Source organism: Colossoma macropomum, unplaced genomic scaffold (assembly GCF_904425465.1).
Source record: "Colossoma macropomum unplaced genomic scaffold, Colossoma_macropomum, whole genome shotgun sequence".
In the NCBI taxonomy this organism is placed as follows: Eukaryota; Metazoa; Chordata; class Actinopteri; order Characiformes; family Serrasalmidae; genus Colossoma; species Colossoma macropomum.
Window position 1 is genome coordinate 25,595,886 of NW_023494789.1, and position 21,649 is coordinate 25,617,534.

General features: G+C 39.0%; 1 protein-coding gene across 2 annotated transcripts; it reads right to left on the reverse strand.

Moving 5' to 3' along the window:
• Positions 1 to 3,755: 3,755 nt before the first annotated feature.
• tie1 (tyrosine kinase with immunoglobulin-like and EGF-like domains 1) lies at positions 3,756 to 20,658 on the reverse strand. 2 transcript variants are annotated; one of them, XM_036570656.1, is made up of 23 exons: positions 20,363 to 20,658; positions 18,382 to 18,675; positions 18,123 to 18,233; positions 17,732 to 17,887; positions 17,501 to 17,632; positions 17,104 to 17,244; positions 16,373 to 16,501; positions 16,131 to 16,276; positions 15,635 to 15,779; positions 15,394 to 15,552; positions 15,122 to 15,259; positions 13,380 to 13,664; positions 12,642 to 12,932; positions 10,150 to 10,337; positions 9,558 to 9,768; positions 9,341 to 9,451; positions 8,934 to 9,124; positions 8,568 to 8,681; positions 7,198 to 7,268; positions 6,923 to 6,963; positions 5,438 to 5,534; positions 4,908 to 5,007; positions 3,756 to 4,534 (listed from the first exon to the last, which is right to left on the reverse strand). In XM_036570656.1, the coding sequence occupies exons 1-23, from the start codon at positions 20,403 to 20,405 to the stop codon at positions 4,463 to 4,465; spliced, it is 3,366 nt and encodes a 1,121-aa protein (XP_036426549.1). In that variant the 5' UTR covers positions 20,406 to 20,658; the 3' UTR covers positions 3,756 to 4,462. The 2 variants fall into 2 exon arrangements, with proteins under 2 accessions (XP_036426549.1, XP_036426550.1); XM_036570657.1 differs by lacking the exon at positions 13,380 to 13,664.
• Positions 20,659 to 21,649: the final 991 nt, after the last annotated feature.

Consider the following 21,649-nt stretch of genomic DNA (forward strand, 5'->3'; position numbering starts at 1 on the left):
AAAAGATTGAAAAAAAGATTAAACAGCTGTGCGTTTTCACCCAATTCCCAATATAAATTTACCAAGATAACACGGCATAAATGAGATTCCATGATAAATTATTATTTTCAATGATTATTTTTAGTTTGAGTAAACAGTAAACAGTCATACTGATAAATACTTTTTACTGAAATAAATACTGCAGTACTAACCTTTTTTGAACCTTTTCGCTTTCCTTTGTGTATCTGTTCAGTAAATGCGTGCACCCGAGGACCTGATTTGTCAATGGGAATGTGAATTTGAGGGGGAACAGAATTGGTTAGCCGTGTTGAACAGCTGTAGCTACAGGCTAGTAACTACAAAAGCATGTTAGCATTTGCGCATTAATCGAGAATTGAGAATGTGGTTTTGCATGATGACCTCTTGTGTTTGCTGAATGGAAAATCCACTCTGCAGAACTGAAAGCCTTTTAAAATGTAATAAAATGTATTACTCTGCACATTCAAGCAGAGCTCTGCTTACTGCTTTACTTCCTAACCATCATGTCAGAGAGATCTGAGCAAAAAATCGGATTTGAGCAATGAGACCTGTAATGTGAACAAACCCACAAGCAGATTCTCTCTCTCTTTGGCTGTGTTCACATTACAAGCCTCATTGCTCAAATCCGATTTTTTGCATTTACTAAACACTATATTTAACAGAACTTAACAACAGATTTTTTTTTAGCTTTTTTATTTTATTCTTAATTCTAGTCTGTTCAAGGTCTTCTCAGTAAGTTACTTATGGAAGTGTATTTCACAAGAAATTAAGAAGAGAGTCCAATACAAAATCAAAATTTAATGTGCTGTGATGGATATTGTGATGACACGTCGTCAAGACTGTCTACACTGTCTGTTCCATGGAAATGGTGGCACAGGGGCCTCTGTTCTCTTGTAGGATCTGGGTGATGTCACAACTCCTGTTGAAGGGGGAGCAAAGCCAGAGTAAAACCTGCAGAGAGAAAGGAGAGTCCATTAAAGCTATAGCTAATCTGAATGTCAATGTACTTATTGGTACAGAAATGAGAAATGGCCATGTAAATATTGTTGAAGTTGCATATGCATATTTTAATGGTTGATGGTAAGCCAATAGTTTATCGTCACCCCTGTAATCTGTATTGGAGTGCTCCAGCCTCAATCAGGGCGGGGCTTAGACTAGTGGGTGTGCACTGCAGCTGTGTCCTCACCTTTAGGTTGCACTGTAGCTTTAGCTGGAGGGAAACAGAAGGCTCTACATGTCATGAAGGTTAAGTAGTGCCTGAACTGAAAGCCTTACCACCCCACACCTAAACATCTATGCTATGAACTATGAACTACAACTGCATTACAATTCCCACAATTCACCTAGGACTTACTTTTTAAATTGTGCAGCTTCTTCTTCTCCTCCAGGTTGTGCTGTAGCTTCTCCATCAGCTCGAAGTATCTGAAGAAGGTGTCCCTGGGCCAGACGACCTGCTCGCTCTCCTCCTGCTCCTTGATCACGTCTAAGTATTCCATCACTTTGCTCTCCCAGTCTACATCTCTCTCGCCTGGGGAGCAAAGGGAGCTGGATGCTGAAGTCTTCTGCTGGATCGTGGTTCGGCTCATTGTCCTGTTTATGATGTCAGCTTTGAATGAATCTGCTTTCTGCTGGATCTCAATCAGCTGCACCTCTTTCACAAAGTCACTCCTGATTGCTTGGAAGCTGCTCACCATGAAGCCCACAAAAAGATTGCGGAAAATGAAGGAACCAATTATGAGCCAGATGATGACAAAGGCGCCACAGGAGATTTTGTTCAACTTTGGAACCTTCCATCCATTCTCCAGCATGACATTGCTTATGCCTGCAAAACTCTTAGTGTAGGTGAGGTTTTGAATGTCAGATTGAGCATGTTCTTTAAAGAGTGGAATGCCCGTCACAGCGAAGATGTACATTAGTATGAGCAGAAACAGAAAGACAGGAAGCAGATCCTTAAAAGATTTTGTGATAGCCAGCAGAGTGGGTCTAATCTGCCTGAATTTTGATGTAATCTTCAGTCCATGAAGGACTCGTAAGGTGCGGAGAACCTTCACAATTCCAAGAGCTCTCTGGCTACTGCCGCCAAAGGCCATGACGTTTCAGGGAGGACCGACAGAAAGGTGAGAAAGAAATCAAAGATGTTCCATGTGTTTCTCCAAAACTGCCAGAAGTCCTCTATCCATTCCAGCAGTATCTCCAGGTAGAAGATGGCTACTACAACCCAGTTAATGCCGATGAGCACTTGGTTACCGAGGTACAGGTCAGGCTTGTTGGAAATTTCTGCCTGGACTCCCATCAACACAGTGTTCAAAAAGATGAGAAAAATTGTTAACCTGGTAAAATAGTTGTTTTGTAGGATCTGGTGCACGTAAATGTTGATGGGAGGGAATTTTAAAACTCGCTTCTTCAGTCGTTCCCATTGGCTGACATCAACAGCGATGGTGGTGCGAGCCTGAGGAGAGAGCTCCCTTCCCTCCTGGTCTTCCACATCAATTGTGACTTCAGTGCTTCTCTTCACCTGTTGTTCGAGCTGGTAATATGCTTCTTTGACAAGTTTTGCTCGAATCATTTCCACCCTCCGAAAAAATGTCCTGGCCCTCTCGTGCTGGTAATATGGAGCACTTTGAAACTCCTCAGTGTCCATCTTGTCTGGGAACTTTCCATGACTTCCTGTTTCACTGGTGTGTATATATATATATATATATATATATATATATATGTGTATATATGAGGTGACACCGAGGTCAAATTTCCTTAGTTCCCTTAGTTCAAATAAGGGAAAAGTGTGTTATAAGTCAGTGAATAACTATAAAAAATGGGCAATAATTTAAAAGTTCCAATCAGCTGGAACTGTGACAAACTTGCCTGGATGAGAACCCAAGTTTACTTCACTGTTTGGAGAGTTACAGAAAAAAGTAGCAACGTGGGGTCACCAAATCTGTCTATCTCGGCCAAGAAACTAAAAATGGGCCGTCATTAGATAGTCCAGCAGGACAATGACCCAAAACAGATCCACACAAACATAGTTTACTGAACACAAAATCAAGCTTCTGCCACGGCCATCTCAGTCCTATGATCGAAACCCCATAGCAAACCCATGGGGTGAGCTAAAGAGGAGAGTGCACACGAGAGGACCTAGGACCCTGGACGATCTAGAGAGATTAACTTGATTAGTTACTGATTAGTTAAGTGTTAATTAAGAAAATGTAAACACATAGTTACAGTGGTTCAAGATTGATTGCTAAATTATTACACTTTTATTGCAGTTCATTATGCTGAGAAGTAATTGGTGGAGACCTGATATGTTAACACTTGATTCCTTTTTACTTATGCATTAGTTAAGGAATCGTTAATCAGGTAAAAAACATTGTATTTTATTATAGTACGTTAATAAATCTAATGAATGAAAAACTACTATGGTAGTACTTGATTACTTATTGTGAAGTTAATGATTACTAAAGCATTAAGGAACCATATTGTAAAGTGTTTCTGACAAACCATTTCAACACACAGACAAAAGCCAAACTACAGTTAAGCTACATCTATCCCAACATCTGAACCAGTACAAGACAAAACAAAGAAAATTTACTGTATATGTGCAATATAGGAGTGCGTTTAAATGTGTATACAAGAGATTGTGAGCGTGGGTAGGGAACTGAGCACCCACTGCATGACAGGTCCAGTGCATGTGGCTCACTGAAGGAGGAAACTCTCTCCATCTGACATCATATATCTGGGAGTCGACATTGTATAAATGCTTTATTTATAAAATGAAACAATTTCCAGTTCTGTAATGTCTTTTAGTTGTAAATGTAACATATGCTGACATGCAAAAGATTGAAACAGGCTCTACTGCTAGATAATATTAAAAAATAAGGTGTTTTCCAAAGGAAGCACCAAGATATAAGGTACTCTATATGTACATACAAGGAAAGTCATCCAAAGTCAAATATATACATGTGGCAGTGAAATGACTATGGTACACTTTGTGAGTTTCTCTTTCATCATCTCAAGTGCTACATAGAACGTCTGGCATGGCATCTCTGTCCATTGGAAGGAACTGTATTAAGATGTGTGTCCACTTCAGTACTTCATAAAGCAACTCTTCCAAGAGAACGATGAGTCCACTGAGTAGTTCAAATCCCCACAGACCCCAGCAGGTACAATCATATAAGGACAATATGTTAGGCTCCACAGCTTTTTTAGCATTCAAAGGCCAACGACCATCCTATATCACCACGTAATGAGACCATCCACCTCTAACCAACGGAAACAGAGGCCCTACAAGTGTCCTTTCACAGTCTTTCCTTTATAACCATGTGGTTCTGGTCGAGAGTGGCTTTGAGCGATGAAATCGGGCAGGAGGCGGTTGGCAGTAGCGAAGTGCCCTGCTGTGGTGAGCCTCCCTCGGACTGTGGAACCTCCTGGAGTCTGGGGGGGCGGGTAGTCAGGCTTCCTCTGCAGTTGCATCTATTCCAGCATAGGTGAAGTTCTCAAAGAGAGCCATGTTGACGTAGGCCTGTAGGGGAACGCATAGCAAAAAAATTGTTACCATTATTTCATGTAGTTAGCCAAGACATATTTGGTATCACACTGTTTGACATACAGTTCTCTACAGAAATGGACAGAATGACATTCTATAGCAGTAGCAGCCACTTCTGAACTAGAATTTTGTCCATAGTTGTCTCCATTTTTATAGTCATATGATGTCAGAAACAAATAAACTAGTCTGTATGAGATGTATTAATACTTCAACACAGTTTGAGGCAAGCGTATGATGAATTAACAGATGAATTGAGAGATGAATGGCAGTAAACTATGAAGCATGAGATAAATATGATTGAAGGGACGGAAAGATTAATTGATCACATGTCCAGATTCCTGGTTCTTACCTTCCTGGCCTCCTGCATCCTGTTGAGCTGGACTGATATTTGAGAAAATGGTGGTCGCTCATAAGGCCTGTCTCTCCAGCACTGTCTCATCAGCTCATACCTAAACAAAGAAAGTGTTCCTTAAAACGTAGCTTCTAACTGCAGCCAGTGGTGTCTAAACAGACTTTGATCTGTTCTGTCATTCCATCCCTTAACAATTTGTTCATCACGGAAACTCACATTGCAGTGATAAAAATATGATTAAAATATATATGCAACCCTATTACACAGCATGCCTCTTTGCTCCTTGACTGAGTGTAGGCGTTGTTCAGAATTATGTCAACTGTTAAGCCAATCAAATTGCTGAAACTCTTGTCCAGCACATACTGCTTCAAATTTTCAACTGGACTGGACATGTTATTATACAGCTATATTTATGTTAAAACAACTTCTCTCTTTTTACTGATTTAGTAGTAATAATAGGTCAGAGAAAAAGATTGTAAACTTTAAACAAATAAGACTATAAAAGCACTTGAAAAGAAGGCCCTTACACTTCATCATCACAGCTCCTTGGCTTCTCCATCCTGTAACCTTGAGGAAGCTTCTCATAGAGCTCAGCACAAGTCATCCCACAGTATGGAGTCCCACCTGGCATAAAACAGATCAATAAATCACTTATTCACATACTGCAGCCAGTGCAGCTTATATGCATACACAAAGCCTAATTATACTTCTAACACTTTGGCTTGATGTTATGGAAAATGATAAATGATGTTGCATAACACAAAATGTTGCTTCATGTTATGGATAATGTTGCATGACCACCTGTTTCTCCAACATCTACACAGTGCCTGGCGATTGTCATGAAACCCTGCTTCAGACTGTTAACTCCATAAATTACAAGTGTGTGGACCCACAATTCAAATTTTCACTTTCATAACAACTTATCTTTCTTACATACATTTCATACATAGTAATTAAAGAATAATTCACACCAAAGTCTTAAAATTAATAGCTGGATAATAAGCCTGCAATTTAAGAGGTTAGTGCGTAAAGAGTGTCAATAGAGTCTACATCAACTTTGTTAAAATCGCATGCTAAATAAATTCTGAAAGCTTGAACACTTTTACCATCCACCAGTCCACATTTTCATAGAATGGCCAGTTTGCCTTTATCACATCTTTTAGCCTGACACTAGAAGTTAAGGCTGTAGTGAAGATATCAACAGCTGCCAAAAACACTGTACAAAGACAGTGGTTTTCCTAAGATACATCTCAATTAAAGAGGAATGCCACCAAATTTTCAAAATTCCTGCATGATTAAACTGTTTACATGTAAAAAATTACAAAAAAGTCATTCAAAGTGGTTTGACTTGAAATGCATCATTCTAGATCAATTTACAGAGTCAGAACTGCTCACAGTGGTGGTGATAGGAACCAGATGTCCAAAGCGTTTAATGCCTCTAAAAGCTACATCAGAGAATTATCACATTAAATGGTTACAAATACTTTACTTGCCGGAGACATTGCTATATGATAATTTTGCAATAAGGTTTTGGCCTAAAAAATCTTTTTAAATCAATTTATGGCGGAGAGGTACATGCAATGTGTTGTAAAGCAAAAGAGTCCCTAAAGATTTTTTTTTCTTGATTTACCACTATCAACACTGCATATAATAACTCATGTGTGTAGACACGTGTAGGTTCACTGGTTGTTTTGGATAGTAAATAAATGGCTATATTTGGTGTGTAGTCATTGTGACCCCTGGTTCCTATCACCACTACTGTAAAAGATCTGAGTAAACCATTTCACCTCAAATTACTCTGAATGACTTCGTTTCGACTCAGCGGTCAAATTACGGAGACATTTTGAAAAACTGGTGGAATTCTCTCTAATACGAGACACACATCAATCTGTAATGTGTTTATCACTGTTGGAGTTTTAGTAGGGGTTGAACTTTTACTATGTAGAAGAGAAGAGAGAATGTTGTTAACTGATATAATAATATAGTAATATAGTAATATAATGCAAACTTACCTAAACTTACAATCTCCCAAAGAAGGACCCCGAAAGACCAGCTAAGAGAGGCAGAAAAAGTGAAGGAGAGATTTCTGGTCATAGCCATGTCCAGAACCATGAGTCTTTCAAATTTAGAGCTGAGGATTTGTTTTACATGTTCAGTACTAGCTTTCTGAAGTGAAGCGTTTGTGAGAAAAGGTGTTCCTATAGAGTTAAATGTTTTCCTGGTAAAACTTCACATTTTCTTTTTCTTGTTGTCATTTTACAATACAAATGAACTAAGTGACACTTACACATCACTCTTTGTGGTGTACACACTGTAGTTGAGCGACTCAATAGCCATCCATCGCACAGGCAATCTCCCCTAAGACAAGAGGAAGCAAACTGATTAGTACTGTACTTTTGTTTAATAGTGCTGAATTGCTGTGTGAATTATAATCATGTTCAATTACTGTGTGTTAACAGAAGTAAATTCTATTTCAGCACATTCAGTTTCAAAACATACAGCTGCATACAGTACTGTGCAAAATCGGAGACCACTCTTCATTTATTTTTGTCAAAATAGTCATTAAGCACAGGTTCTTAATTTTTCAGGTGACATATCTGAAGAGATTAGATATAAGATAATCTACTTGCATAAGGAAGAGGAAAGTCAAAAGAAAACAAGGGCAAAAACAGGAGTTTCCAAAACTAGAGGTTACAAAATTGTTAGAAGATGAAAATGGGTCTTTTGGTTTTAGGTCATCAAAACTGTCAGGTAAACAGTACTTAAAGCTTTCATCCTTGAGAGAGAGGAGAAAATCAAGCTCCTCTCTTGCATCAGATCAGAAAACATCCACTAGTGTTTATGTCTATCCTTCCACTGTGAGAAGACTCACCGCTATAGCTTTGAAAGGATGTGTAGCTGTGAAGAAGCCATTATTGAGGAAAGGAGGAAATAAAAAAACGAAAATTCATACAACAAAGAAGCTGCTGGTGTTCTCAGAACAATGGACTGGGCAACCAGAATATCACTGAATGTGTTTGGGAGTACCTGAATCACAAAAAGTAGAAAATACAACAAACTTCTGAGACTGAACTTTGCAGGTATGTCAAAATATCCCTGCAGATTTCTTCCAAAATGAATGAAAGCTGAATGAAACACTAAATACTGGAAAAAACGATATTATATTTAGGTGTTTAGGCTTGTGAATAATCTTCTGTTAAATGTGTTTTATGTTTTTTACTGATGCTGAAAAATGAATAACTTGTACCTAATGGCCGTTTTGACTGGAAATGAATTAAATGAAGGGTGATCTCTGGCTTTTTCACAGACTTGTATATAGTGTCTGTCATTCATCTCTGCTTAAGTCATTACTTTGCCTGTATCTGGTCAGGCTCTTACATTCCACAACTGAAGTGCAAAAAGAAGGTGTAAAGTGGCAGACTGGTGATACACACTGTGTATAATACATTAGATAGATTAAATATTGCTTGGCTAGATTATGTCTATTACAGAAAAATATTTTGAGTTAGTTTGAAATACTATTCATTTGATTCATGAAATTTCAGATTGATTCAGCAATGTGAGAAGACTCTTACAAATTCTAATTTATCAATCCACCAAATGAACCAAGCACTTAAGGCTCTTATATATGCTATAATAAAACTTTACTTTACCCACCATGGTCTTTTTGACATACACTTCCTCCCCTCGTGACAATCCAAAATCAGCAATTTTTGCCACCAGGTTTTCTCCAACCAGTACATTCCTGGCTGCCAAATCTCTGTGAATAAACTAGCAGCACATAAAAAGACAAAAAATGGTTTTACAGCAGTTCTGTATGGGGAAATGTTTACAGGCCACACCATTTGAACTGACTAGAACATCAGAAAAAGTAACATTCAGATACTACTGATACTGATAAATACTAATAATACTAATACTAATAAAACTGATAATAATACTCATAATAATTGCTAATCTTGAAATGAAAATGAGAAGTAAGCCCTCATTCACTGTTTGGTGCTATAGCCAGTGTGTTTGTACCTGTTTGTCGCTAAGGTAATGCATGCCGGTTGCCACATCAACAGCGAACTGCAGGAGCTGCTGGGATGTGAGTGTGGAGGCAGTGCCATGTTCTTTAGCGAACGCTGGGTCTGTCTCCAGAACACGGCTTTTTCTCAGAAAGTCCAGAAGATTTCCATACGGAGCATATTCAATAGCAATGTATAGGTAACCTGCAGACCAAAAGAAAAAAAAGGCATAAAAAAAACTAAAAATCATTCTCAAGCAACTACCACTGCTTTGCCTTTGCACAGAGTGGATATATCCCTTTATATAGTTTACTGTGCTATTACTGTGTTCTTTCCAAGCTCACCAAGTGTGCAGTTTAACTGGATCTACGTGCAGAGCACATATAAGCAGACTGGATGGCCAGCAGATGGCGCACTCACCTCTGTTTTCGCAGGCTCCTAAGAGGTTGATAATGTTGGGATGTTGGCCCAGCTTGCACAATACCTCCAATTCCCCAGCAAAGTCCCGGTGGTCGTTCTCTGAGGCAAACTCTGTATTAAAATACACAGAACAGGTATAAAACAGGTATATAAGAACAATGGTGTTTTTGTAGGTTTGTGTTGTGGTGCTCATTAGTTTAGAGTGTTAGAGCCTCACCCTTGAGCATTTTGATGGCAGCGCTTATTTTGGTGCCATCCTTCTTGATCATAGCTTTGATGACCTGGCCAAAATTCCCCTCACCAATGACATCCTCAAACTTAATGTCCTCCCAGTCCAGAATGGGGTAAGTGAGGGGTTCCGGGGTGGGCTTTGGTCGTCGGGTCAGTGTGAGGGTTCCCGAGTTGAACTGCAGGATGGTCTCTTCTCCCTTTGTATGGATGTATGTGTATTTTTGGGTTTGGAGGGTGGGGGTGGAGAGATGGGGTTGGATTAGGAAACATGAGGATTCTCTCTTCAGTCAACTTTCAATTAATGGTTGTCAAAACAAAACTTTGCATCTCTAAAACAATTGCATTATAAGAGAAGGAACAATGCTCATAAGTTAACATCTAATAATATAACTTGAAAATTTTCATTTTCAGTTGATCCATTTGTCATGAATTTAAAGGGCACCTGTCATTTCCAAATAGTATAAAAAGTTAACTGTATTAAAACTGTAAAAAAAGTGCTAATCTGGGACTTTACTTTTGAAAAAGAGCTGTATTTAGACCAGCAGCTGAAACAGCCTCAGCGGTATATGTACACTTACCGATCCAGACTGGTAAGTGAACGTGCGTCTGCGTTTGACAATGGATTTGCGGATGTAGAAGAGGGCCAGTAAGGCTAGCAGGATCGTGACACAGGTGACGCCCACTGAACCAACCACAGCCCACAACAGCTGATGATCTTCTGCCATGGGCCTGACAACCCTCTGAGTGGGACTAAGGATGACAGAGCCTGCCAGACACATCAACACACGTCAGTTACCTGTATTTTTCCTAGATTCCCTACAATAATATATTACAAACAACAAAAAATCAATAAAATCACTTCATGCTAGATAAATATAGTGACAGTAATACAACCGTTTCCTAAAAAGTTGTGACGCTGTGCAAAATATAAATAAAACAATGCAATGATATGCAAATCATGTAAAATCTGTTTAACTGAAAATACAACCCCATTTCCAAAAAAGTTGGGACACTGTGCAAAATGTAAATAAAAACAAAATGTAATGATGTGCAAATCATTTAAACCCTATATTTCATTGAAAATGGTTCAAAGACAACAAATCAAATGTTGAAACTGAAAACTTTCAATGTTTTTTTGAAAAATATATGCCTATTTTGAATTTGATGCCAGTTGCTGTAGTTTTGAAAGGGACATGTTTTCCTGTTCTTGCTTGATATAGGATGGTCTCCTCTGTCGTCTTTTTCATTTCATAAAGCGGCAAATGTTTTCAGTGGCGATAGGTCTGGACAGCAGACAGGCCAGTTTAGCACTGAGACTCTTTTTCCATGGAGCCATGCTGTTGTAATACAGGCAGAATGTGGTTTGACATTGTCTTGCTGAGGAAAGCAAGGCCTTCTCTGAAAAAGATGTCGTCTGGATGGCAGTATATGTTGTCAAAACCTGTATATATGGTTCAGCATAAATGGTGCCTTTACAGTATAGAACACCCATGCCATGTGCACTAATGCACACCTATACCATCATGGATGCTGGCTTTTGAACTGTGTGCTGATAACAAGCTAGATTGGCTTCAACCCAGAGGATGAAGTGTCCATGATTTCCAAAAAGAATTTCAAATTTTGATTGGTCAGATCACAGGATACTTTTCCACTTCACCAAAGTCCATTTTAAATGAGCTCAGGCCCAGAGAAAGTGGCGGTTCTGGATCCTGTTTATATCTGTTTTCTTCTTGCGTGGTTGCATGAACTGTCTTCTTGCGGCAATGAACTGTGTTGACAGACAAGGTTTTCAGAAGTGTTTCTGAGCCCATGCAGTGATTTCTATTGCAGAATCATGCCTGTTTTTAGTGCAGTACCATCTGAGGGCCCAAAGATTCACTCATCCTCTCTGGGATCTCTTTTATTCACAATCATGTTACGGACCTGTTGTCAAATAACCATCAGGTGTGTTTTTTAGCATTACACAATTTTACCAGTCTTTTGTTGCCCCAACTTGCCCAATTTATTTGAAAGGTGATGCTGGCATCAAACTCCAAGTGGGCATATATTAAAAAAAAACACAAGAAAATTTCTCAGTTTTAACATTTTATATGTTGTCTTTGTACTATTTTCAATTAAATATATGGTTTAAATGATTTGCACATTATTTTTTTTATATACATTTTGCACAGTATCCTAAGATTTTTGGAAACAGGGTTGTATTTTCAAATGTGTTAGGAATGCATAATTAGACTTAACATAAACTGACTATAAAGCAATCAGCAGCCTTTTGCTTAAAACAAGATCAGCTAATTTATTGTTTTTACTTCACATTTGATTCGTGTCATTTTAATAGGCAAATGATTTAAAACGGAAACATTTAAAGTGACAGTTTGGCCCATTAAAGAGCAAACAATATTGTTTATATTGTAATTTTTACATTATATAATATTTATAATAAAGAGTAGTAATAAAATAAAACGTACTGGAAAGTGCTAGTGTGTTTCATGTGTTCATCTAATAAAAATTCAGCTAAAAATAAAAAAAAATCAGAATAGGTCAAATATTTATGATCAGTGTATACCCATTTTTTATGTGAAACTGTCTGTCTGTTCACGTTTCAAGAAAGATAATAAGGCTAGGAAGCTTAAACAACTAAAATAATTAACAGAGCTGTAGATGACTCTAAAATGACTAAGAAAGTGGTAAAAACCTCTAGAATGAATGTAAGAATGCCTCTTATTTCACATTACAAATCACAAAGCAGATAACTTAAATTATTATAATTAAAAAACAGCACCATATTATTTAGCATTCAATAACTTTGTATTGCTTCCAAAAAAACTTAAATTATCTAAATTATTTAAACCTACAGTGTATAAGTTAATATTGTACATAAAATAACACATTTTATTAGTTTGACAAGTGATTCCAAACTTATGAATGATAAATATGTATTTAAATATAAGGCAGCTACAATATACGATAAATATAAGGCAGCTTCCTGTGACATTTTGTAAGCTACTCTATGAAGTTCATTTATAGACATGTCTAGAGTTCTGTCCACCATTCTTTTCCTTTAGCTTCATACCATCTCCTAGGGTCTCGGCTTGCACAAATTTGCTCCACTCTCCAGGCACACTGGAAAAAGCTCGCACCCTGAACTGGTACAAAGTGCTTCCGTTCAGGGTGGTCACATCCTTGGTGGTCTTGTTCCCATCATCAGTGTCCACCCAAGGATACAGGCTGTCCTGGCCCACTGGCTTGTATTCGATGATGTATTTGACAATACCTCCGTTGGGATCATCAGGAGGCTGCCAATGAACTCTCACTGCGCTGATGGACAAGGGTTTAGCCTGGACATTCCTTGGGGAAGAGGGTCCTGCATTGGATCAGAGAAAAAGAGCAAAAGTTCCCCTATGCAACTTCAAAATATTGGTCAGTCTCTCATAACAAAAATGCAAACTTGGATACACAGCTTTCCAAATCAGAATCAGTTAAAATTTCACGCTGATGCCATAAGCAAAGCTTACATTTCTCCCTAACATTTCCTCTACACTACTCCCTAAAACAATCCATTTCCTAGCCAGTACAGTCAGCCTGAATCCCTCTGAGCTCACCAATCTGCTTCAGTAGGCAACAGACAGCATTACAGAGCATCTACTGTTCTGCACTAGTTACAAGTGCCACCTAGTGGCCAAAAAACAGTTGTTTTACATAATTCTGAGTCATCTACCCTGCTTAAGCAGGTATAGGACAGCATAAGAGAACATCTACCACTCTCTGCTAGTTATGGGTGCCACCTAGGGGTCAGAAAGAGTTGCTTTACCCTGGCTGTTGAGGCGGATGTGAAAGGGCTTTGAAGCAGGCCCAAGGCTGCCACAGTTGACCAGCCGGACGACCACTCGGTAGTCGCGGTGGTATTCCAGGTTGTAGAACTTTGTGGAGAGCACAGTGAGCAAGGTGGTCTCCTCCCACAGCTTCTCTTCGTGCGGTCCGTAGAGCTGCACTAAAAAGCCACTGGCCTGTTTCAGGCTGCTGGGCAGGAGCCACTTCACAGTGACGTTTCTCCCTTCTTGATGGCTGAAATCAACCTCCGGCCTGACCGTGGGCTCTAACGACAACAGAATATGCAGTCAGGGCCTATCTACTGCGACTGGCAGCTAAAATAACTCTCCTCATTTCACTACCGAAGCCTCAGCACCCAGTCAAGCAACACAGCAAAAACAAACGGACCCAAAATCAGAGGTGTGGACTCAAGTTTGACTCGAGTCACAAACTTGATCACTTGAGACTCAACACGACAAAATCAAGAAAGACTTGCGACTCAACTTTGACTTGAACACCAATAACTTGGACTTTGACTCAGACTTGAGCCTCATGACTTGGAAAGACGCAAGACCCAAAGTGGAAGAAACATGGAGAGGCGTCTGACTGCAGATTAACACACAGCCGGTTAGTTTTCATGTGAATGAATTCGTTTCCTGCCATGAATTTAAAAACTGCAATGTCGTCACATATCTGTTATTGTGCTTATGCTTGGCTTGTTTTATTTCAGAAGACAAGTGAAGCATTAGAGTTCAAGTTCGCCTCCGTAAGCTAGAAACACGCGAAGCATCAATAAGCCCTTGCTCAGCGCTTAAACTCAAGTCTAACTGGAGAAACTAACCAGGCAAACTGACCATTTTCCTTATGGCAGCAAGTCAAAAGAAACATAGTTCTTTCTAAATTACCAATTTTAACAGCTTCTGCAGTTAAAACAAGTGCAACATTCACCGCAAGGCTGAATTTGACTTGTTATTCGCCAGCTTCATATTCTAATTTGCTGTTCCACCTTAAGTTAGTTGCCAGAACATAACTGCCGCACCATTTTAAGTGGAACAGAAAATTCGAATAGGAAGCTGAATAAAAAGTCAACTTCTGCTTTGTGCATTCACTATAACTTTGATGTCTTTTCTGTAAACTTTTTTCAGCTTGGTCGTTTTGCTTTCTGTTGCCATCTAATTCAATTCAAACTAGCCGCTGTTTTAAGTTTGCTGAGCTAGTTTTAGCTATGAACCAATTTTTTAATCCTAGGCACCCAATGTTCCCAAAATAATCAAAAATTATTATCTTCAAATACAATTTTGAAGTAGTATAACTGAGTTTAACAGTACTTTGAAAATTCTTTTTGTGTGTAGTTGCACTACTCTTTGTGTATACCACATGGGCCATGACTTGAATCGAGATTCGACTTTCTTGACTTGGGACTTGACTCGGGACTCGAGTGTCAAGATGTACTTGTCACTTGTAACTTAGTGACTTGTTCCCACCTCTGCCAAAAACACAGCCTAGCCACTCATAAAAAGTAACCAGGACTTCAGACTGCTTGTAAAATTCCTCCTATTAGTTACAACCACCATAGAAACTTATATCTGAGCCTATCCAGGCACCAATGGGGACGGTGACACTGTCTATTTATGCTTGTAATGTTTTAGCCCCTGTTTTTCCTACATTCCTCATTTCATGATCTCCTCATTTTATATGTCACTGCTCATACATTTCCTTCTCTTTGTGTTACAGTAAACTCACCTGGACAGTCAGTCTCCATGATGGCTTCTGGACCCTCAGGCCCCTCCCCTTTGTCTCCTGGCCTAGTGAGCTGCACCCGGACTAGATACCTGGTTGTTGGCTTCAAGTTCATTAGTGTAATAGGATCACTGCTGTACACTGAAAAAGAAGAACAGGAAAAGACTAAGCAACCTTCTTTTTTCAGGTACTGATTATATTGTTAACTTACTTTATGATCCTACACAAACACAGTGATTTCTAGAAAACGGTTTGACAAAATATTCTTTTCCCACCTCTGATGGAGGACCAGGAGTCTCCTGTATCCATGGGCTTGTAGAGCAGCTTGGTTGACTCAATAGGGCCATCACCTCTGTAGCTTTCCATTGGCTTTACAACAAGCTGTTTGCTTTTTTTCTCTATTAGTTTTGGAGGAGTGGTGGGACAGGGGGGCTCTAATTGAAGATAAGCAAAATTAGAATGTATTCATTCAGGGAAGCCCATTTGTAGCCAACCAGAACTGAAAAAATTCCTCACCTTTAACAGTCAGATTGAACTTGCGGGAGTCCTGCCCACCATTGGTTGAAACTCGACATTCCCAGAGGCCACCATGCTCATGTGTCAGTCGTTCAATTTCAAACTGGGCAGTGCTCTTGTTTGAATCCATTGTGGTGCGGGAGGCCTATCAGACCAACAAATTACTGGCAATTTAGGATGCTATATTGTAAACAAGCTGTAGAACAGCTTGCCTCAACCAACCTGAGCTACCTAATTTTCCTCCTACATCTCACATGGAAAGCTCATGATAACACTTTAATTTGATGGTCCATTATAGATGCTTTGTAGAAGCTCATCATGAATGTATCTGTCATAAAAAATCATATATAGTAAATTCTTTTTACTTTTTGCTAATCCTAATTCACACTCTCACTCTAACCTTACCCTCAACCAAAACCTGTCCAGTTTGTTAGCAGTTGTGCATGAGTATTTGTAAATAAGCCCAAAATGACTAGAATAGTAGCTCTTTGTTCACCTTGAGCACTGTGCTGTCCAGCTTGCGCAGCTCGATGCTGGTGTGGCTGGGAAGAGGATGACCAGTTGCAGAACACAAAATCTTTGGGCTGGAGTACAAGTTCCACTCCAGATTGCTATCCATGTCCAGGATCTGTGGAGCACGATCTAGGAGAAAAAAACAAACAGATGAAAAGCCACATAAAGAAAGAGATTCCGCTGATGGTGCAGGCCAAAAGAAGAAAGATAACACCAAATACTAACCTAATTTCTCACAGTGCTGTCCTCTCCAGCCAGTGGGACAATGGCAGCCACTGAAGCGATTACATTTCCCCTTGTTTTTACAATTGCAGCTCAGCAGGCAGTCAGCTCCATACCTTCCTTCAGGACAGGCTAGAAATGAACAAGGTAGAAAGAGTACTAGACTTTTAATGAAGATATTATTTTCAGTATTTCTGTGGGATTGTTTCTGTTGGTTTACTTTTACAAAAAAAATATTTCTCACCTACTTTTACATATTTGAGGCTTCTTTTCTTATAAAACCACTATTTTTAGAGCTAATTAACATCCATCAGGAAAATGTAAAGAGCTTCCCTATATGTTTACACTGTTTGAATTTTTAAACGGCTCTATTTTTGCTTCATTTAAGTCTTAAACCTGTTTAGTGTAACAGCATTTAACAAATTAAATATTTAATATAGTACATTTTGAAGGTACTTTCAGGCTGTGGATGGGTCTCTCTAGTTATATTGCCCAGGAGAAGAATTCAGCTAACAGAGGAATAATTGTTAGTGGGCTTAAGTTTGGCCAGTTAACAGCAGTAGAGTTGTTTCTGGCAGATTTTAGCTACACCTGTGAAAACGTCAGCTGTAGAGATTTCTGCATGGGCCTGACCATGACATTTATAATCTTTATCGTACTGTATGCTGCTAATAATAACCACTAAATACTCTAAGTCTTTTAACTGTTTAACTTTTTTGAACCGTTAAACTTACGTTTGTCACACCGATTTCCATGCCAGCCACTTGCACAGGAGCAGCCATAGGGGTCAACAAGGCAGAAATTCAAACCCTGGCAGCCACTCTCTGCCTTACAGGACTCCTGGCAGTTCCGACCAAACATTCCTTCCCGACAGGCTGCAAGACACACCAAAAGGGAAAGTTAAGACATTTTAGTGGAAGGTTGTAAAAAGGTTCTTCGCAGTGAATAAACTGAACAAAATGGGCTTGTTGGACATTCATGAAGGGCCTCATTTGTCTCACTGCAAACAAACAGGTTTTAGTGCTTAAATAACTAATCATTGGTTTGTCTGAAACACTTGAATGCTTAATTTTACCATTTTTTACAGTTTATTTAGACTGAGCTGATTTCTGTGGCTCTCCTGCCACCTACCTGTCTCACAGCGTGTTCCCATGAAGCCCGGAGGACAGACACAGTCGCCGTCTCTGTCATGACAGACACCTCCATTAAGACACTGAGGGCATTCCTTGTCACAGTCTGTGCCCCATTTGTTCTTTGGACAGGCTGGAAAACATACACAGACAAATCATGTAAGCAACAAAAAACATGTACTAACTTACTCTTTGGAATTAGTATCAAATAAGTGATGTGGGGTTGCCATACCTCGAACGATTAACCGCATCAAGCCTGCATAGAATGGGCCGTGCCCTACATAACTTGCACTATAGATCCCTGCATTGCTCTGTTCAACATTATTCAGGGTAAGAACGGCTGTGCGATTGTGGACGTCTCCCCAATGGGTCATATAGTAGTAGTTACCTGGAACATTTAATAATATTAAACATAAATACAGTTTTACTCATCAGTTTTGCTTACGCTCACCTATTAAGTTTGTTTTTTGTTAACATATATTACACTACATTTGCATCACTGCTTTTAAACAATGTTAACTGTGCTAAATATTGTACAATGAGATGGAAGTCAAATATTTGGACTTGAAAATACTTCTCACCAATTCATCCAAGAACACATTCTGCATCTGCAGACTTCTTACCGTTGAATTTCCATGTGACATCTCTTTTCTCAGTGCCCAGGACTTCCATTTCCACATGCACCATGTCTCCTTTATTAGCCATCAGAGAGATCCTCTGTGGTCTAAACTGACCTAAAGCAAATACAAATGTGGCCTGATATAAAGGCTTACTTCTTTTCACTTTGATAATTTTGAAAAAAAAAGTATCTAAAACTCATAAATTAAACTCTATTGCACATGTCCAGTGACAAAACTATATATGTAATGTGTAGTCATTTACATGTGTCATAGTTGCTGATGAATGTGACAACTGCACGGTGGTTGGACCCCTGGTTGGAGTGGCAGTAGAAGATGCCCTTGTGCTCTAAGTTCGCGAAGCCAGAAGCCACCACTTCCTTAGGCTGAAGCTTCTTCACAGTCAAAGGGGGCATGTCTGTGACACGGATTATGCTGTTGTCCTTTGTGATGCTAAGCTCCAGTCCATCAGTGTTGCGTTCCCCAGAGATGCAGGATAGGAGAAAGTGCTGGTGAGAACTGGCACCATTTGATGTCATGGTAAGATCCATGACCGCATCTGGAAGATATATGTATGTAAATCGTCAAAGACCAAAAAAATAATCTCCGATTATCACTTGAATACAGCAGCTGCTCTTTACATTGTGTCATGATGTACTGACCAAAAGAAAGGCTCCAAACTTTCTTTTTACATTAACTTCCATGAAAAGTTAGAAATGTTTTTTACTTCCCTTGTAAATTTACCATTTTGGAGATACAAGCTTTTCTTTTTTGGAGGCTATGTTTGTGTGCATTTATATATAATTGCTGTCAGAACAAAACCTCATATTTCTGAACTTCTAAAAAACATCCTTAACTTTAAATGAAAGTTAATGGGCAAACTCTTATTTTAAGTAATTTTGGACAATTTCTTTTGGTCCGTTCGTCATGAAATTTTGACATAATCTGAAGGCCTACGGGTGTTTTTTTTTTTTAAATCACATAAAAATGAAAAATTACAAAAATAGAGATACAAGGTTTTGTTCCAACAATGATGATATTCACTATTCACTTTCTTCAAATACAACTCGCTGATTAAAAAATGCACATAGTGCCAAGCAACCTATTGCACCTATTACAATATTACATGGCCAATGGGACTTTAGTCGTGGTTTAGTCGTTTTCCATAAATTTAACCCTATCAGTGCATACTACTGCTTAACATCCAGCATGTACATGATAAACGATAAGCATACAATTACAAGACTAGACAGTATTTGTGTTTAATGCAGTTCTACACACCTTTAAAAGGCATCAACACCACTCAAAATTAAGGTAAATAAAAGAGTTATTTGGAATGATGCCATACAAAAAACACTTTTGTTTCTCCTAAGAACTTTTCAATGGATGCTTCTTTAAAGAGCCATTTTTGGGAATTAGATGTGGAGAAGCTTTTCAAAGCTTAACAAACCTCCACATGATGTAAATGTTCTATAACAATTGAACATTTTTTCCTAGACCTGTACAGCCAAGCCATAAACCTTTAGGGAACCTGTCTTTTTAAGAGTGTAACCTAACTTTACTGAACCAAATCCTGCTAATGTCCCCCAATCCACTATTGTCCCTCTCCTCGTGGTACGAACAATGCCAGGAAACAAGGATGAGCCACAGGCATCTACAGCACACACTAGTGTAAGACTGACGTTCAAACCTATGTTATAGAGGTTATGTTTTAGTACTTTTGTGTCGTGTTGATAAAGTTATATGGTACACCAGTTTAATTCTGCTTCAATTTTATTACACTCCATTATGTTTACGTTTACAAGACAATTCTCCAAAAGGACATCTCTGGGGCTCCTCACTGTGATTTTTTTTGTCACAGCTCGAACTCTTTCCCTGAGGGCGTGCTGTTAGGGCCTTATCAGACTTACAGTTTCACTGTTAAACAAAATTTTACTGATATTCTCACGATATTGCCAATGTACGTCAGGCACGGCCTCAATGAAAGAGTGAGAATGCTATGTAGATTAGCAAATCATTAACAATAACTGTGTCCAGAAATTGAAGTTTAAACAGTTAACAGATGCAGTAAGAAAGTATTTTTTTAGAATCCCTTTTCAAAAGACTGTAGAAATCCAGTGTCTTGTAATAGTAATTAGTATCCAATAGACCAGCGGATTAATGCAGCTTCTGAGTAAAGAACTTCGTATGTGATCAGACCTCTGATCTCAAATAGTCTCCAGAGGACTGTAGGTAATTGAACTTACCTAATGTACTGATGAGACAGAACAGGCCAATGAGGTATATCATTGCTTAAATCCAATTTGTGTTCCGATCTGAAAATCCAAGGGAATTATCCAAGTAAAACAGGCGTCAAAAATTACCACATTCCAGTGGAGTTTTCCAGTTTGCTAGGTGACGGTGCGCGTTACTGCGCATTTCCAATTAGAATTTGATGTTTGGATAAAATTCTCTGTCACATGAACTGGCCTTTCTCACTGACTGTTCACATTACACATGCAGTCTCTACTCTTGGCTCACTGTCCACTCCACTCTGTACTTACTCAGGGTGGGAAAGGAAGGAAAAGGCGTAGAGAGAGAGAGGGAGAGAGGGAGAGTGTGTGTGTGAGAGAGAGAGAGAGAGAGAGAGAGAGAGAGAGAGAGAGATTAAAGTGAGCACATGTAGATTTGCAGAAGCTCAGCATTACATTCTCACTCAAATGGGCTACAATGATTTTATCACAAATAACCAGCATTAACATCATTTGTCCAAGACAGTTATAGCAGCATTTCCATAACAACAAACAATAGTGAGCAATAATAAACTACGCAACTGAAATAGCAGGACACACAGATAAATATTCAAAGATTAAGTAACAAGTACAGTGTTTGTGTTCAGCTACCACCCTGCAGAGTTAGCTACAAGCCTAATCTAACACACCTGATAACGTAGGTCTTCAGGGGCATCTGAATATTAGAGCCAGGTGTGCTGGTATTACACTTTCCAGGTCAGTAGTTGATATAAATAAATAAATCATTTTATTGAGGGAAAAAAAATTGTAGAAAAACAGTTGTAGAGAAGGCAGTTATCTTGTAGATGTTTATCACCTCTTAGGGACACAAAAACTCACTAAAACAAAATTATAAGACAGCACATCCAGGTTGACAAGTTAGGTTTGCCTGAGAGTCATTACAAATGTAAGCCCCTAGAGTTTCCTACACATCATTAGAACTGTGAGTGGAATCTGAAAAAATGATTGTGGCCCATGGAGTCACTGGTATGATAAATAACAGAGGCACAGCAGTGAATCTTCAATGGTGTAAAATAGAAAGAGAATCATTAATGTTGTGAAGGCATTTCGCTTTCACAGAACCTGGAAACCCTACCAGCATACAGGGCATCATGGAATGTTTTAGAGAAAATCCTGACTGCCTCTGACAAGAGGCTAAAACTGGGTCATCACTGGATCTTCCATCAGGAAAGTGCTCCAAAGCATTCCCCAGATCCACATAAAACAGCTCGCAGACTACAAATCAAGTTTGTGAAATGGTCA

What these genes read in the sequence shown, in the direction of transcription:
- tie1 (XM_036570656.1), bottom strand. Translation starts at nt 20,405, where the DNA reads ATGATATACCTCATTGGCCTGTTCTGTCTCATCAGTACATTAG. An exon ending in GTTCAATCTGACTGTTAAAG is followed by an intron (nt 15,553 to 15,634) that starts GTGAGGAATTTT and finishes ATCTTCAATTAG; the next exon opens with AGCCCCCCTGTCCCACCACT. An exon ending in CATGGAGACTGACTGTCCAG is followed by an intron (nt 13,665 to 15,121) that starts GTGAGTTTACTG and finishes TGTTGTCGTTAG; the next exon opens with AGCCCACGGTCAGGCCGGAG.